Source organism: Streptopelia decaocto, assembly GCF_964273445.1.
Source record: "Streptopelia decaocto genome assembly, chromosome: 15".
NCBI lineage: Eukaryota > Metazoa > Chordata > Aves > Columbiformes > Columbidae > Streptopelia > Streptopelia decaocto.
Window position 1 is genome coordinate 5,690,277 of NC_138670.1, and position 18,096 is coordinate 5,708,372.

Here is an 18,096-nt window from a genome sequence, read left to right on the forward strand (position 1 = left end):
CGGAGCTGTCAGTCCGCCTGGTTGGAGTGGGTCAGCTGAGGCGCCGGTGCGGGACCCCGAAAACGATGTGGGAGCGCGGCCTGGTGCTGTCCGCCCCGGGGAAGGCGATCCTGCACGGGGAGCACGCCGTGGTGCACGGCAAGGTAAGGAGCCGCCCGCCGCCGGGCTCCCCTCGCCTCCTTCCACCTCCCTCACGCCGCTTCTCCTCGCCCACAGGTGGCCTTGGCCGTGGCGTTGGACCTGAGGACGTTCCTCCGGCTGCGGCCCTGCGCTGAGGGCCGGGTCCGTGTCCGCCTGCCCGGGGTCGGCGTCCTGAGGAGCTGGGACATCCCCTCTCTGCAGGCCCTGCGGAGCGGCTTTGCAGGCAAGCGCTGGGAGGAGGATCCCGCTGCCCCTGTGGGGTCTCGGCCGTGCCCGCTGACCCAGCGGGACCCCCGGGGGGTATTTGTTCCTCTGCAGGATGTTGCTGCGGCCCGTTGTGTCACTGTGCTCCGTGTGCGCTGAACTAACGTGTCCCTGTGCACCCCAGCCCAGGCACTGCACTCCCTGTGTGCTACTCGGGAGCTGCCTGTTGCTGCGGTACCTGCGAGCGGCCCTTGCTGCAGCCGTGTCCTCCTCGTTCAGGTTCTTGGGACCTCGTTCTATTGCTGCACCTGCTCAGGCAACGTTGTAATACGTACAGAAGCCAGCCAGGGACCTCAGCACTAGATGAGGGCCCAAAACGGAAAGTGTCTCTGAAGCTGGTCTGAGTTTGGAGCTCTTGGAAAAGGCAGGGGTGCAGGGCTGGTTCTCCTGCCCCACGCCAGCCCTGGCTGCAGAAGCAGCACATTTTACTGGGTGAAGCCCCTGACTTGTAGTTGTGTTGCAGTACCTGGTGGTATCTCCTGTGACCCTCGCAGCACTGTTTGCTTAGCAGAAAGTCTGCCAGGTCAGAGCGTTGGTAACCTCTGTGAGTACTGACCAGAAGTTCTCTTGCGCTGATGCCTGCTGCTGGGCATTGGGAGTCCAGACTCATGTGAAGGGCGTCAGAATATCCATGTTCCTTATTAATAAAGAGTTTGTGACTTTGCAAGTTCTGTATAGTGGTGGGTGGGTGCCCTGGGAAGTGTAGGCAAGGAGACAGTTACTGAAATACCATGCGGGTGTGGAGTGTGGAAACATGGGCTTTTCAGAGTGGCTGGTGGAGACTTTGCTTTTATTTTATCATGAATCTGCAGACAGAAAGTTTATAGGTGAAATCTGAAGTTGGCTCAGTCTCTGCCTACTGCAACAGGAGATGTGCTTGTAAATACTGCTTTCAAATTTAACAGTTCTCTGGTTTCTAAGTGTTTAAATTCTCCCCTGCTTACTTCCATAGCTGACTTTGATGAATCTAAGCCCCCCAGCGTAGAACAGCTGGATACACTGAGGGAGTTTGCTGGAATCGCTGCCGGAGCCACAGCTCCTGAGAGCCTTGCTACTCTCGCCTTTCTGTATATGTGCCTGGCTATTTCGGCTAAGTATGGGTAAGGCTGCCTCCCTGCCCTAAAATAAATGTTCTGTCTTGGGTTGTCGTAGCCATTAGCTGCTTCTACAAGGTCAGAGGAAGAAACCAAATCTGTGAATGAAAATAAGAAATTACAAGGAATTTCACTTTGCTTAGGTTCAGAGCACCTCAGGAAATGCTCTATAGAGCTGGACTGTTTGGCAGGGAATCATCTGCTCTCGTTTAGACATCTAGTTTTGAGGTACTGAAGTCAGAGCAGCTCATCCTACCCTTCCCTTGGTGTAACTGCAGCTCAAGGCTGTTCCAGTTTCTGAACTCAGCTAACAGTGTTGATTATACCAGCGTAAGTGACTGGCCAGGTGCTCAGGGCACTGCCTGAGGCAGCACTGCTTGCTGTTTTAAACCAAGTCAGAGCTTGACTTCAAGGTTCATAACAAAGGAACCAAAGGTTAAAGAATTGTGATGTGTAGCAGTCCCCAAGTAGCTTGGTAACAGCGCTGGAGCTGTCACCAGCCTGCTCCAAAGCCATCGGTTCGTAGTGTTGTCACTCACCAGCTAGTGAAAAGCTCCTAGGTTTGCTGTTGGGATCTGTAACACAACCTGGATGCATTTGGTGGAGAAGAGGGGTCTGTGGGCACAGATAGGTGCAGATTTCATCTTCCCCATCAGCTTGTCACTCCAGTGGGATGTAACTATGCAGCTATGAATTTGGCATATTTAGGCTTTATTTAGAAATATTTTTAAAATCATGTTTGCAACAATCTTTAAAGGGTCTCTTTATGGTGCTACTCATGTATTTAGTTACTAAGTGTCCCTGCTAGCAGCCTCACAAGCTGTGCTAATCACAGATCCAATTGAGCAAGGCTTTGTTTTAGCACAATGGCTTAGCAAGGCTCCTCAGCTGTGCTAACGAGCACTCCTGAAGCCCTCGCCTATGGATGCCTGTGCCTCTGCTGATGGTGCTTGTTTTCAACCAGCTTGTCCTGTGACCAGTCCTAACTGGCATCTTCTGCCTTTGAAATGTTGTCTCAAGGTGGAATTCAAGGTGGTTGCGTTACATCCTGTGTGTTTTGTCTTTCAGAGATGTTCCGAGCATGGACATCCTGGTGTGGTCGGAGCTCCCCACGGGAGCTGGGCTGGGTTCAAGTGCCGCCTACACCGTTTGCCTGGCAGCTGCGCTGCTCTCAGCATGTGGAGCCGTCTCCTGCCCGTTGAAGGAGGGAGAGTCCACAGCCAGGTAACTTGTCAGGGAGGCCTCCCTGTTTTGGCTGCTCTCTGTGCCCCGTCTTTCCTTTTACCAGCTCCATTCCTCTCCTCTTGCTGCCCTGCGTTCCCAGCACTGGACGTGCGCCCCATCCCAGGGCGCTGACTTGTGAGTTGTGCATTTACAATTTGCTTCTCCTGATAAAAGCAACTGAGTGCAGAGACTTGGTACAACTTTCACCATTTTCTTTGTCTAGTGTAAGATACACATACTTAAAAACCAAACAAAACACAACAAAAAAAATCCCCCCCACACTTCAACATGGTGCATTTTTTTTTTAACATCCATTTCCTTTCTGTCTCTGAGCATCTTCCAGGTTTTGCTTTGAGTCCTCAAGGAATCAAGGATCTTTTCTGCTTTTTTCTGCATTTTCACATGTGTTTTTTTTCTGTGTGTGGTACATTTCTTTCTGATCTCCTGCCTGAGTTTCCCCTTTATCAGTGGCTGGTAAAAGGGAGTTTCTTTCCTTCTGCCCTTGAGTTGCTTTCCCTTGGCGTTCAGTCTTGAAAAACTGCTCTGCGGTGTGTCTGAGGCGGCTCTGTTTAAAGCCATGTGTCACAGCTGGAGTGGCAGAACCCTCTATTGTGTGCACGGTGCCAGGTGCAACCTTTTATGGCTGGATTTTGTGTGGGACTGAAAATGAGGCAGCGAGAGGGGTGCCCCTGTTCTGCTTCAAAACCAGAACTTGCAGCCTGAGCTGGAGGGGAGCAGTTTGTACGCCATGCTCAGGCAAATCTCCCAGATATTCACGCGGCAGGAGAAATAAAGGCCAGTTCTAAACCAGGCAGTGAGGATGTCTTCATTCCCTGCTCGCATGTCTTAGCTTCAGCTTGAATACAGCGTAATTCTTTTTTCTTCCAGCTGGCATGCAGAGGGGTAAGTGAGAGATGGGGGTGTCAGACTTCAGAAGGTTTTTGCTTAACGTTGCAAGAAAAGAGCAGCGTGATATAATGACTCCTGTGTAGAGAAGAATCGCAGCCTCTCAAAGAGGATTAAAAACAAGTGGTTTACAGCAAACTGCGCTTCTATTTTGAGTAGCGGTGGTGTGAGCTGTTTTCCTGAATGCTTCACAGATTAAATACTGGCAAGTAAAATGAAAGGTGTGTGGAAATGGATAAAGACGTTCAGCTGAGCCCCGGGGAAGCAGGGAGTTAAAGGAAGTGGTTTCCAGCTTGCAGGTGGCTCTTGGCATTTTTGCCGTGCTTTAGTAGTGGTCAGTGACCGTTGTCATTATTTAATGTAAGATCGTGTGATGCTTATAAAAAATCCTTGTATGTGCCTCTGCTCTATCACGTAATACCAGTTCTAGGGCCCCATATTTTAAAAACCTGTTGAGTGTGCCTTCTTGCCCCATATTTTAAAAACTGTTGAATGTGCCTTCTTGCTGCAGAACATCACCAGTGCTGGGATATCTGATACCACTGAATGGTGGCTCGGGACATGTGCTGTGTGTGTGGACTGCAGACCACGTTCCAGGGGAGGGTTCGGAGATGTATTTGTGTCACAGCAGGGTACGGGAGGGCCAGCTGGCTCCCTGTGGGTGTCCAGCTTCTTGTAGTGTGCCCAAATTTGAGACAATCCTTTAGTGTGGAGGGAGTGGGTGGGTTTGAAATGGGCTGTTGGGTCTGGGGGTGGCTGTGGCTGTGTGGGTATGTGACTCGCAGAGACAGGCACAGAGCAGTGGGGTTTTGAGAGGCACTGGGGGAGAAATTACTGTGGTGGGGTTGCGGTGAAGGTGCAGCCAGTGGTTGCCTTGTGACTGGCAGCTCTGCATTTGCTTTTTGTGTTGCTGCAGCCCATTACTTAGTATGTTCAGTCAGGGGCCTTGATCCTTGCTGGGTCAGACCTGGCACCGAGCTCTTTGTGCCAGCATTTAAACTCTCAAAGCACTTGCCAATTTATGGGACTGCTTCTAAGACAACAGGAAGACCTGCTGTTGTGTTTTTAGCATAACACCTTCTGGATCTGCATTTGGTTCCCTTCTGTGCTCTGAGTGGAGTAAATCCATAAAAATCAAAGTCTTGCTGGAGATAGTAAATCAGTTCTAACTACACCGTTTGACCCAGTTTGAGCAGCTGGCAATTAGAGGCTGAAGTTGCACGTGTGAAATGCAACTTTTACTACTCTCTTCTCACGTTGTACCTTCTGTGTCTATAAATACACCATCCTGCCTGTTGGTGAGCAGGATCTGAGACCGTAATGTGTGGTAGCACACAGTGTTGGGGAGGTGGGGATAGGTGTGGATTTGCATTCAGTTAAATTTGGTCTCCACTAGGTCAGTGTGAGGATCTTCTCCCCAAGTTTGCTCCCTCCCTTCTCGCTGTCCTGCAGCAGGAGTCCTGGGTACCAGTTGTGCCCTTGGTACTGTCTCTGTGGGGCAGCACCAGTTCTCCTCACTGTTTCTACGTGCTGCCGTGCAGAAGAGTGCTGAGTACCAGTTTGGTGCCTGCTCTGCCACCAAGAATGCAGTGCAGAGAGGGAATTTGGGGTGCTGGGCATCCTGCAGCAACTGGGTGCCTTGTGTAGCTCCCGCTGCTCTTCCATCTCCTGCAGTCTCTGGTGTTTTGCTCTGTCACTCAGTGGGTGCTGGTTTTGCTTGTGGATTTGAGTAATTTTCTTGCTTTTCAGGTGGACAGAAGAAGAGCTGACGTTGATTAACAGCTGGGCCTTCCAGGGGGAGCGGGTGATCCACGGCAACCCCTCGGGTGTGGATAATGCTGTTGGAACCTGGGGTACGTGCGTGTTTGCTCCCCAGCACTGAATGTGGGTGCTGAGGAGGGGCTGGTGGGGCAACAGGCCAGTGGCCAAGTTTCTCTTCTCTACCACAGAGTGTGTATCAGCTGTGGGAAGGTGCTGAGCAGATGCCACACATTGACATTTCTGCAAACGATAAGGCTTGGCTGGGGTTGCTGCAGGACTGTGGGTGCAGCAGCTTGTGTCACGGCACTGAGGTGCAGCAAAGCAGCCAAAAGCTCCCAAATTCAGGTCCCTTTTTGAGTAGAGGGAATTCTTCCCTGTCATGCTTTGCCCTGTCTGTAAGCTGGGACTGGCTGCAGTAACACCAGAGATCTGCATTCCACAGGCAAGTGCCGTGGGGCAGAGACCCTCTTGCAAATAACTGATATTTAAACGTTCTGGCGTGAACAAAGAAACCTAATCCTGTCCTAAGGATAACGCACTAGAAAATGCAATTGGACAGCTGTCGTTTAGTTTCAATTAGCAGAGATTTCCAAGTGGTTTGGAAGTGTCCTTGGAGACTATTAATAATCTTTCTAATGAGACCTAATCGCAATGCCTCTGTAAAAGTAGGAGCCAAGTGAGACATTCCTTCTGGACAATGAAATTCCATGCCGAAGGATGGCTGCTGACATGAGCGCACGCGTTTGAAACCTGTGTGCTTGGCTCTGCCCCAGGGAGTTGCTGCTTGATTTCTCTTTTTTTAAGTGAAGATTTAACGCTGGCCAAACTCTTTGCCTGTTATAAAATATTTAATGTGATCCTGAGGTCGAGGAGAGCAAAGGGAAAGGCACTGGGTTAACTACGTCCGGCCAGACCCTCATTAAGTCAGCAGGGTTAGGCAGATTCATGCTGTCTGAGAACATGGTTCATTTAGCTGGTGTTTCTTGCAATTACTGTCATATGCTCTGGGTGCGGTTGGAAAGATGAAAGACCTCCTGTCTCTTACCGTGTTATCTCTCAGCTCTCTGAGCACCGAGACAATGCGTGTGTTTTACTTTAGGTGGAGCCCTGAGATACCAATCAGGAAAAATCACACCACTAAAGAGGTAATATTCAAGTTTTAAAAATAACCCTTGCATACGGTGGGTGGAATATGTCAAAGAGGCATTGGGTGGGTCTCGGAGGGTACGGGACTGACAGGAGATCACTGGAAGTGTGGTGGAGGGGCTTTGTAGCCAGATTTTGCCATGGGTGTGGGTAGCTTGAGTGTTAACTTGGTTTGAGGTGGATGGGAACAATGAAATGTTTGGTCATTATCTGACATTAGATGAACACAGCACAAAGGATCAATATTAATTTCATGCCATTATGGGCAGCAGGAGCGGGTCTGCTCCTGGCAGCAAATGACATTGCGGGGAGGGGGAACTTTTTGTGTACCTGGCGATAGGAGTGTGTGAAAACCGGGCTGCAGAGACAAACCCTGTTCCCTCTGCTTCCTGCCAATGAAGGATAATCTGACTCCATTAAAATCTTTCACAGTGCATGAAATTGCTCTATTAGCAGTTAATGGCTACTCCTGGCTAGTGTCACAGATAGCATTTCAAAGGAAAAATTTTGCTTGAAAAACATGGATTTCAGTAAATACGTTACAGTCCTATTTATAGCATGAGTACAGTTTTTCCTTTTACCCAAGAGGAACAAGCCTGAATCCAGCCAGCACTTAAGCATCTGCTTAACTCTTTTAAAACTAATTGGATTCCTTATCTTGGGTGTCTTGCTCAAATGGGACTTTTGAGGCAGAAGGAGCTGCAGCTGTCTGGGCCTTGGGAGCTTCTGGGGGCTGTGAAAGGCAGAGGTGAGATGTCTTGTTGCTTCCAGGGTGCCAGCGCTGAGGATTTTGCTGACCAACACCAATGTCCCTCGAAGCACCAAGGTCCTGGTGGCTGGTGTCAAAGAGAAGATCCTGAAGGTGCAGCACTTGGGTGGTTGCAGGGGTGCAGAAGTGTGCTGGGAAGATAACTGAAGTACTGTGGGTTTCGTGGGGATCTCTTGGGAGATCCCTCCTGTGGTCGCTGCATCCCCACCTGCTGCTGGCCAACACCCAGCTGCCCTGGGAACCGGGGTTCAGTTCGCTTCCTCCCTCTCTCCAGCGCTGATAAGGCTTTCCACAAAAATTACCAGTTTGTAACCATGAAAATAATAGTTCCTTCCTCTGACCTGTTTCACCTCTTCCACTAGTTTCTATAGGTGGGAGCAACTTGTCACTGTGCTGCTCTGTAGGGGGTTTGTCCATCAAGGAGTAGCTCCAAATGGGGGAGGAATCATCCAGCTCAAAGGGACTGGGGTTGGTTTTATCACAGCGGTATTAGGAGACCAGCAAACAGTCTTCTCACGTCTTGCCTTCCCCATCCTCAGTTCCCTGCTATAATGAACCCGGTGCTGGACTCCATCGATGCAATTTCTCAGGAGTGCCAAAGTGTTCTGGAAGTGATGTCTGCACATCCATCACCAGAGCATTACCCTGTGCTGGAGGTAAGGGGCTCGTTCGCCAGTATTTTTAGACACTGTTACTGTTGAACATCAAAATGTCATTTAAAGAACATTAGGTCTAAGAAAAAATTTGATAGCAGGAAATGTTCAGTTCCGAGCGAAACTGTGGTCTGCGTGAGCTGCTTTTAATGCCCTTCCTGGAGCCAAGGGACAGAAAATGATGCTGGTGTCTCTCTACAGTGGTGTGGGAGGAGGGAATAGGCCTGGTGCTTTGTGGACCTGTAGCTCTGGAGGTTTTGTTTCCCTTTGCGGAGAAATGTGGCGTGAGTTCAGGCTGAGACGCTGCCTCCCTGCACCGCGGGCCAGCCGCGCTCATCCTGGCAGTCACTGCCTGTGAAGCAGCTGCTTTGTCACTGCCAGGGCTGGAGCGAGGAGCAGAGCGCCCAGCAGCCACTGGTTTGTGACGGGCTGGTTCCAAGCCAGCTCCCTTTGCTCTGCGCTCATCCTGGCTCCCGAGAATAGCAAACAGAGCTGTGCCCAGAGCTGACCTGACGTTGATGCATGAGGTGCACGCAAGGATCTGTGTTTGTCTTGGCTTTGCTCAGTGTCAGAGAGGCTGCTGTGGTGGGGGAAAATATGCGTCCAAGTGGAAGAGGTTTTTTGCAGTGCTGAGAGCGCAGTAATACTCACTCATACAGCTGTGGGGCAAGCGTGTGTGGCAGTGGCCCAGCTGAAGCAAACCCAGCAGAGGACAGCTAATTCGAAGTGTGCTTTGAGATCCTCATGTGAAAGATGCCAAAGCAGCCTCATACAGAATGCCCAGGAAGCAGCACTGCTGTGAGTGGGTTTCTGTCTCCCATCTGTTGGTTTGTCTTGTGCTTGAAGAGCCCATAGAGGCACAGCTGATTATATGCAGCATATATATGTATTTGGCTGTTTCTGAAATGTGCAGTTCTGGACAGCGTTGTATTTGAACCATTGAACTAGTCTAGTGTGTCATAAGCTGTCATCTGATTCCTGGCAGATTTTGGATCGGGAGATGACAGGTGTCTTGGATCATTATAGATGGGGCTGTGCCCTCGCTCAGGCATATAAAGAGGCCTCGAGACGGACGTCTGTCCAACCCAACACAGAACTCATGATGTACGCGCTCTGCATGTGACTGGCTAATTCGTCTCCCCACACTTGTTTAAATGTGATACAGAAATGCTCTGGAGCGGGGAGGAGGATTATTTCTGCATTGTCCGCTCCTGTGTGGAGTTGGGAGAAGACCTGTGTGGAGCTGCGGGAGGGTGATGTGATGAAGGGCACTGAGGTGTTTGGGGAGTGGGTGTCAGTTCCTGACCCTCCCCCAGGGTTGCTCTGAATGTGGGCCAAACCCTTCCCTCTGCTCCTTGATTCCTCACCTCTAGTACTGGGAGAAGCTGTAACTCCCACCTCTCCGAGGTGATGTCCATCACTTGGGCCATTTGGACCTGTTGATGTGATATTTCTGGATTTCAGTAAAGCCTTTGGTTCTGTCGCTCACAGTATCCTCCTGGACAAGATGTCCAGCACACAGCTGGATAAACACACAGTGCAGTGGGTGAGCAAGTGCTTAGAGCAAGTGCTCTAAGGGTTCTAGTAAGTGTGGTTATGTCGGGCTGGTGACCCATTGCTAGCTGGTTCCTCAGGGATCCATCTTAGACCTGCAGCTGAGCAAGGGAAGGAGAAAGGGAAGAACATAATCTGGCCCAAGGCCTTGAATTGCAAGAGCATTCATGTTGCTTCTAAAATACCCTGACTAAAAGCTGTTACTGACTGGTGTTCTCGCTCCTGCTGCCACCACGATTCCCTTGCTGTGGTCCAGATTCCGAAAAGTTATTTTTGGGGGCTTTATTTCTCTTCCCATATGCTCAGTATTGATGGGAAACATGATGGTATCTGGGGTTAAAGGGGGGAAGTGGGTGAAACGGTGCATGGTGTCCCATGTTAGAGTCTGGTTTTCGTCTTTTCAGCAAAGGTTAAAAAGAACCAACTCCTACAGGGTCCTCCAGAAAAGCTTGGGCTGCTCTGGGCCCTGCCCCCTCTCCGTGGCTCCGCCCCCCTGCACCGCCCACTTACCGCGGGGCTCCGCCTCGGCCACGCCCCCATTCGTGGGGCCACGCCCCCATTCGTGGGGCCACGCCCCCATTCGTGGGGCCACGCCCCCATTCGTGGGGCCACGCCCCCATTCGTGGGGCCACGCCCCCATTCGTGGGGCCACGCCCCCATTCGTGGGGCCACGCCCCCATTCGTGGGGCCACGCCCCCATTCGTGGGGCCACGCCCCCATTCGTGGGGCCACGCCCCCCCGGTGTTGGCACCGTGGGGGCGGCCACCGGGCTGTTCCGGGGCTCAGACGTTGCGTTGCATTATTTTTTTGTATTGTTTTGGGTTGGAAAGCTGATTCGGAAGAGTATCTGCGGCTGGGGAGCTTTTTAGCCACTCGACATACATCGGAAATGCTTGTTTAAGTTTGCTGTCCTTTTTTAAAATGTATTTTTAAAATATATGTATCTATCTTACATTTTCTCAAATTATATACATCTATCTTACATTGACTTTGCCCTCAGGGTGTTTCAGGGTAGCCCCGTTCATTAAACAGAGCTGTACAATGTTAAGTGCTATAAATCATGTTGCAAAAAAGCTGGAGTGTTTACCAAAGGTTGATAATCTCAACCTGTCTGGAAGATCATAGCAATAGTCATAGAATCATTTGGGCTGGAAGACCCTTAAGATCATAGAGTCCAACCATAACCTAAGTCTAGCACTACACCGTGTCCAAAACCACAATTTCTTTTGCATCAACCTAATAACTCCACACCATCTCTCCAGTGATGCCATTTGGGACCTGGCTGTGCCACAAGTCCCCTGGACGTCGTTCTGCTGGCTGGGTTGCGGAGCAGGGCAGGGTGACAGCCAGGAAGGAGCAGTGCTGGCTCAGTGCCCATCTCACAGCCAGCCAGGGGCTTGGGTGTCAGGGAGAGCTGGAGCGGTCAGGAGCCACTGGGGACCTCTGATTTAGCACTGGAGATAAATACCTGCTGGCAGCTCACGGTGACCAGGATTTGCTCAGGAGGTCCAGAAGCTCTTGTACCGTGGTCACTGTGGTGAGCAGCCGCAGCACAAGTCATGAGGGAGACAGGGAGAGGTGAGGAGCCTGGGTCTCAGCCCCTGACCTTGCTGCTAGGCCCCAAGATGTGCTGGTGGCCAAAATCCCTGCAGAAATGAGGTGGCTGGGGAGGAAGCGCAGCTCCCCTGCGCCTCACTGGGGAGGGAGCCCCGGCTCTGCAGAGTCTCACTCACCGCACCTGCTCATGTCATCTATGTGCAATTGCTTTTAGGAACTCTTCGATATAAACCAACACCACTTAAACGTGATCGGAGTCGGCCATCCCTCCCTGGACAGGCTGTGCCGGGTGACAGCGTCCCACGGCCTGCACAGCAAGCTGACGGGGGCTGGCGGGGGCGGCTGTGGCATCACCCTGCTGAGACCAGGTCAGTAACGTTCTGCTCACCCTGGGCATCCTCCCCCCGTTCTGCCTGGCCCTGCCGGTGGGACCAGGTTTGGAAGTAGAGGGATCTGACACTGGCCCTCATCTGGCCATGGTGGGTTGTGAAGCCATGTCACAAGCCTGGGACAGTGTCTAGCAGAGCCACCTGGCAGTGTGGCTTATAGAACAGAATCATTTTGGTTGGAAACGACCTTTGAGATCATCAAGTCCAACTGTTAACACTACAGTATTTCATACAGGGGTGATTCGGTGTGTTTGTTAACGTGTGTCAGATCCTCAGGGTGTCAACCCTGCTCTGGGTGTGTGTTTACACGTGCAATGGCCCTTTCGCTCTCCCTGCCGTGGCCTCACTGACTAACCGGCTGCTCTCGCCTTCCTCTCGGCAGACACCTCCACGCGGGTCGTGGAAGCAGCCAAGCGAGACTTGTGTGCCTGCGGATTTGATTGCTGGGAGACCAGTATCGGGGCCGCTGGGGTGACCCTGCACTCCTCTTCATCGTTAAAAGCCGAAGTGCTGCACACGCTCACTGAGAGTTGAGCTTCTGCCTCTGGCAAGACTGAGCTTTTAGCACTGTGTCCTTGGAGCTACACCTGGGTGTGCCCTGGTGCCTGGAAACTTCTCTCCCTCTCTCCTGTGTGGCTGTGAGCCTCTGGACATGGGTGCGGAGCCAATTTCGGGAGTGGTATCACTGGGAGTGGAGGCTACAATGTGGACCTGGAAGCAACTGCTTGCACTTGGGCTCGGTGTGAGTTTGACCCAGGCTCTCCAAATCCTCTTTTGAATTCACTTACTCTCAAAATCCTGTTTTGAATTTACTTACTCGACTGCTGTGCTAATCCCGAGGGGCAGGAGGAGAGGGGCTTGGCTGGATTCCAGCACGGATAATGACACTTTGCTTTGGTTCCGCTGCTTCAGATGCATGTGGTGACTCTCCCCTTCTCCCCAGCGCCCTGTGAGGGCGGGCAGCGAGGCTGGCGAGGTGGATTTGACGTTTTTGGGTGAAAAGCATCTTGGCAGCTCAGGGCTTGACTCTCAGGTCTCATTTCTCCTCGCCTGCAATTCATGGTAGAGGGGGAACCATTAAATACAGCACTTACCTGCTACTAATCAAGAGTTGGAAAATTAAAATGCAAGAAACAGCTCCTTTCTAAGTTATCCCTGTTTTCACTCTTTCCCATAATGTCTGCTTGGGCTGACAAACAGGGTCCCGTAACTGGGCTCTGGTTTCTGTTCACACGCTTGAGATGAGGTTCAGACAGCAGCTGTCACCTGCAAGGGGGTCGCTAAAGGCAAAGAAAGTCTTACATTTTCCCCTTGCAGTAGCTGTTCTGGGCTCTCTTATGCTTCAGCCTTCGCGAGCACGTCTTCGACCCTGCCTGTTGTTGAGTGTGTAAAATGTTCCAGTGCCAGGGCAGAGGGAGGCCGGGGCACAAAGGGAGGCAGGTACAGAACAAACACAAATTTGATGTAGTTGGAAGTAATATTTTGTTAAAAATAAGTTTGGGGAAAAAAAAATCTGCCTCAAAAGCTGATCATAACTTGCAGCTGGCAAACTGTAAGACCTAAATGGATTTAAGCTCATTACACAAATGTAAAGGCAGTTTTTACTCTTGAAATTTTAATGAGCTGAGCCACAGAACTGAAGGGAATTGGCAGGTGAGTGTCTGGGGCCAGAGGATCCTGAAGGAATAAGGCAGCTCTTTGTGGCTGTGGTCTCTTCTGTACCTGCTGGGGAGATTTTATCATTGTTCTTTTTGTCTGTTGTGGTGCGTTTGGGGTTTTTTTTTAAAGTGTAGTTCTGTTCAAGAGTTGCTTCATTCAAAGCTGAGTAATACATTGGCAGGGTTCCCCTATTCCTTCCTCTCCCAGTGCAGGAATAAAAAATAATCAAGTGCAAGAAGTTGAGATGTACTAACTCTAAAATCCAGGCAGTGTGATGACCAGCTTTATTTACTGATCAGACGTAAAACTGTCTCTGGTTTTAATAAATTGATGTTTTTTTAATGTGCAAAGTGTTCTTTGATAATTATACCGCATACAAAAGGGAAAAAAAGTACCTTACACTGCTTCAATAAAAACAGGTTTCACATGCCGGATTTCTACATGTCTAATTACAATTCCAATTTGCATCCAAGAACAGCTTTACACTAATCACAAGTCAGAAAGCCTGATAAATAATTTACCATTTTCTAATACAGTGTAATCAATGTGAGTATCTGGAAGCGTGTTGATTCTATAACCGCTTAAATGTGTCTGTAGTTTCTCCTGGTTAGCACAAAGAAATGCCAAGTTCAGCGTGAAGAAACTTCGCTTCAAAAACAACATGTCTGGGGCTGATCCTCATTAGCTGCTTCCCGCGGCAGACGGTACGAGGACTGGAGGAGCACGGAGGAAAAGAACGGTATAGAAATTTTGATTTGCTGCTTTAAATCATAATTAAAATTGGATGCTGCCCCCCCACACTGCCAGGGCTTTGCCAGAGCCCAGCTCTGCCTTCCCTGAGCCACGGGGGCCAGAACTGCCCGAGTCAGCAGCTGGAGCTGATCCCAGTTTGTGAGGACACAGGAATTTCGCATCCATCTGCGCACTCGGGAGCACCCGCTCCCTCCTTCCCGTGTTCTCAATCTGGGGCTTCACAGGGGCCTCGCTATGAGCACCGGGATAACTGGGAGGGGGGGTGCATTTGGCATGTACCCCACCCCAACTTTCACATGGGAACTGCGGTTTTAGTTGCACCAACTTGCAGCCCCCTCCTGCACTTTCTTGAGCTTTGCACACCAGCTTTGTGGGTAGATGCGGTGGGACGTGGGGACCCGTCCCTGCACCTCGGGCAGCCCCAGCCCCTGCTCCCCGGGGCACAGCGCCGTCTCTCCCTGCAGTTCGCTGCTTCAGGAGCAAAACTGAAGCACGAATGAAGCCAAAAGAGCGTGTTCTCCCCACAGACTCGTCCCCTCCTCTCCCCTGGCTGCACCGCACACCCCCGCGTGCTCTCCCGGCTGCGCTGCCCCGCTTGCTCTCTCCAGTCTCGTTTTACAGATGTGCAGCAGAGCAGCGATTGCTGCTGAAGGATTAGCCTGGTAATTTGGCTAATTTTTCTTGTGCTTCATTTTTCACATTATGAGCTTTGCAGAAAGACAAACGATCCTGGGTTTGCCTCTAATAGCCAGTGTGGGAGTGGGGAGGAGAGGCTGCGCTCCATCCTTTTGCAAAAGAAAAAAAAAGATGCATCAAGGTGTTGGGGAAGGTGCCAGCAGCCCCAGCGGCTCAGGGTGACTTGGGGGCTGTGGGAGGCCTGGCCAGGGTGTTGGGGACCTTTTCGGTGCTGTGGGACTTGGCGGTAGCTGGGGGACACCGGCATTTCTTGTCATCATAAAGGAAAATGCTTTGTATAAATAGACCATGGGTGCTGCTGGCGCACAGGGCAGCGTCACCCCCACAGCGTTGGCAGCGAGCGGGCAGCACCGGGGTGTCTCTCAGGGTCCTGTCCCCCAACCCAGGTGGTGCCCCCCACCCACAGCCGTGCTGCTCGCTGCCTGTTGGGCCCGGTGGGTGCTGCCCGGGCCCTGCCAGGCACAGATGGCTTTATTTTTTTTTTTAAATCCGTGTCAGCAGTGGCTTCTTTCTGCTCTGGTGAATAGATGCTGAAGAGGCAGTGACATTATTTGAGATAACAGAGAGAGCAGCAAAAGGGTCAGTGAGGGAGAGGAAATGTCAGTGCACAGCCAAGGGGGGGCTGCTCAGGACCCTTGGGGCTCCCCAATGCTCCTGGGGTCCCTCCTGGGGACGGGGAGGACCAGGGGACCCCCACGCGTGGCGGTCAGGGCTCAGCACCGTGTGGCATGTACTCAGCTCTGCACCAGGAGCCTGGGGGGCTCAGGACATCTGGGGTCCCCTTTGGGCTGGGGGTGCCCTAGCTGGGTGCTGGCCTGTGTCCCCAGGGAGGAGCAGGGGCTCCTGGGTGAACTGGGACCCCCCCAGTGCCATTTCAAGGATGATTTGCAGATTTTCCACTGCTGCAGAAGGGCTCCCTGTGCCCTTTGCCACCCCAGTGCTGTGGATTTTGGGGCTCCCTCCTTGCCAGGGTCTGACTGGGGCTCAGCACCGAGTGTGCGGGTGCTGAGCACCCGTGGGGAGCCCGTCCCCCCCGTCTCTCCCTTCCCTCTCCCCTCCCGGCACGCTGAAGGTTTTGAAAGTTAAGTATTACCGTCTGCTTTGTTGTTGCCTAACTACGACAGACAAATTGAGAACTAGTTGTCAAAATGTCAGTGCACAACAAATCAACATTCAAAATGAGTCTCAGCGCTATGTGGTGTATAATTAAAAAAAAATCCTTTTTAGAAATTTCAGCAAGCGTTGGCTTCGCTTTATATTTGTCTGTGTGATTAATAAAGGCAGCTAATTTTCAGACTTTAAAAACAGCTAGAAAATAGCTCCTAATTACATATTAGGTTCCAAGCGGCCCCCGCTGAGCGAGGCTGGTATTGGTGGGCCAGAGAATTTGGCAGGGGCTTAATTACATTCTGAGCATCATCTAATTTTAGTTAAATGTAATGTAATCAGCAGCAGATGTCTGAAATAAAATATGAATTATGAATATGATGAAATTTCATTCTTGAATAAAAAAGTAATTTGCTATTTAGTTCATTAAAGTCGCAGAGGTTTATTAGGGAGCAGGTATACGGTGCGGCTGGGTTGTATTAAAATGATATTTCAGAGCGAGTAGGAAATTGCATTAAAGGTGTTAAAATATTCTGCCGGGACGATGTGCCGGCTGGGAATTAACATTTACAAAAATAACGGAGCCCCGGGGCTCCCGCCAGCCCCTGGCACTGGCAGGTGGCTCCGGAGCTTCTCCTTGGCGAAGGTGACGTCCCATAACCCGGGGTGGCCCTGGGGACCTTCTCCCACAATCCTGCCCCCGCACCCCGGGGTGCACCGGGGATCCCGTGCTGGGGAGCTCAGCCGCTTCCCCCGGTATTTGGGGAGGGGGCTGTGGTGGGGACAAGAGCCCCCGGTGTGTCCCCAGTGCAGGTGTCCTCCTGCCACGTGGGTGCGGTGCCATTGAGCTTTTTCCCAGCTTAGCGGGGAGGGTGAAGCATCAATTCCGCCCTCCGCTCCGGGGCCGCCGCGGGTCCCTGTGTGACACCGTCGCCTGGACATCTGTCCCCGCAGCAAGCTCTGTGGTTTGAGCTCTGAAGTTTAAATTGCTTTTCTCTATTCCTCGGTGGTGCAGACTGACAGATAAGCATCTTCTGGAGAGGGGGAAAGATGGCGTGTTCATTATTTCCTTGTATTACAGATGTTGTCATTTTAATCCCTCCCGGATGCCAGGAGAAAGGCTGTGCCTGGGCAGGGCCGTCCAGCCCGGCCCGTGTCCCACGTGCGGTCCCCGGAGAACAGCACGGGTGCTGCTTGGCGGTGACACCGGTCCCGGTGCCGGCGCTGGTGCTGGCAGCACAGCCGGGCTGCCGGCTCCCTCGCGTGGGTTAGCAGTCCTCCCTCCTCTATTCATCAAGGGCATGACAGCTAAAATTCATTTGAAGATGAAGAAAGTGCCGGCTAATCCTTTCTGTGAGACAGTGATAGACTAGTGGCTCGGGAAGAATTGCACAGCAGTAATGAAATTAGGCTAAAACTGCTGGCGGATAGCAGATAATTGCCCTTGTCTGTCACAAGGAATAACATCTCCCAAATCCAACACAATGATTGTTAAAGTTGCAGGAATTTATTTTATTTATTTTGTGGGTTTGGGGTTTGCTTTCCAAAGGCCTTTCCTGGAAAGAAAAAATGAACAGGAGCCGCACGCTCACCTCCCGCCGTCCCCGGGGGGTTCCGCTGCCCGCGCCGCTGCAGCTCGTCAGCCTTGACGAACCAGGAGCACACGCGATGCTGAGGACACCCCGACGTGGGACCCCACTGGGGAGCACTGTAGGTGCCAACGGTGTCCCCAGCCAGCATGACCCAGCACTTTCAGGGTGGCTTCGGTCCCCAACGCCCCGGTCCCGCCTGGCGCTGCCTGCCCACGCGTGCTGGTGCTGGGGTGGCCACACGAGCCCCAGCACCACGTCAGGGCTGACCACCAGCCATTTATTTTGTAATTTATGGGGGGCGGCAGGCAGCGCAGCGCGGGTGAGTGAGTGCACTGGCCGGGAACTGCAATGTTTTATACGCGAGGGCTGGCACGGGTAATTTACTGCGGCCGGCAATAACATATTTCACTTTCCGTCTCCCAGATGAAGATTACTTGTGTTTGAAAGTGCCTGAACACACACTCAATTCTGCTTAAACGCTTTGCAGCCAGCCAAGCGCGGAGTGTCCCGGCAGCGCAGCCGGCTCAGCCCTGCGCCGGGGTGGCACAGGGATGGGGACAGGGGCAGGGATGGGGACAGGCAGGATTGTAGCCCTTGTGCTTGGGAAACCCACCTGCAAGGACCCGGCGCAGCGGCTGGAAATATTCAATGCACCTTCCCTGACATTTAATCCGGCCGGGAGAGGAGCTCCGTGGCATTTCCGAGAGGGGCTCGGGAAAGGTCAGGGGGTGGAAAAGGTTGGCAGGGTCAGTGTTTCCACCTCGTCCCCCAGCCCCCCGGGGCAGCTGCGGCACAGACACCGCATTGGCGGAGCATCGGCTGCCGATGGCT

General features: G+C 52.0%; 1 protein-coding gene across 1 annotated transcript; it reads left to right on the forward strand.

Annotated features, from left to right (window-relative positions):
- Positions 1 to 11: 11 nt before the first annotated feature.
- MVK (mevalonate kinase) lies at positions 12 to 13,467 on the forward strand. Its single transcript, XM_082066248.1, has 10 exons — positions 12 to 143; positions 217 to 364; positions 1,358 to 1,505; positions 2,568 to 2,723; positions 5,379 to 5,482; positions 6,490 to 6,535; positions 7,308 to 7,398; positions 7,845 to 7,961; positions 11,284 to 11,437; positions 11,841 to 13,467. The coding sequence occupies exons 1-10, from the start codon at positions 66 to 68 to the stop codon at positions 11,990 to 11,992; spliced, it is 1,194 nt and encodes a 397-aa protein (XP_081922374.1). The 5' UTR covers positions 12 to 65; the 3' UTR covers positions 11,993 to 13,467.
- Positions 13,468 to 18,096: the final 4,629 nt, after the last annotated feature.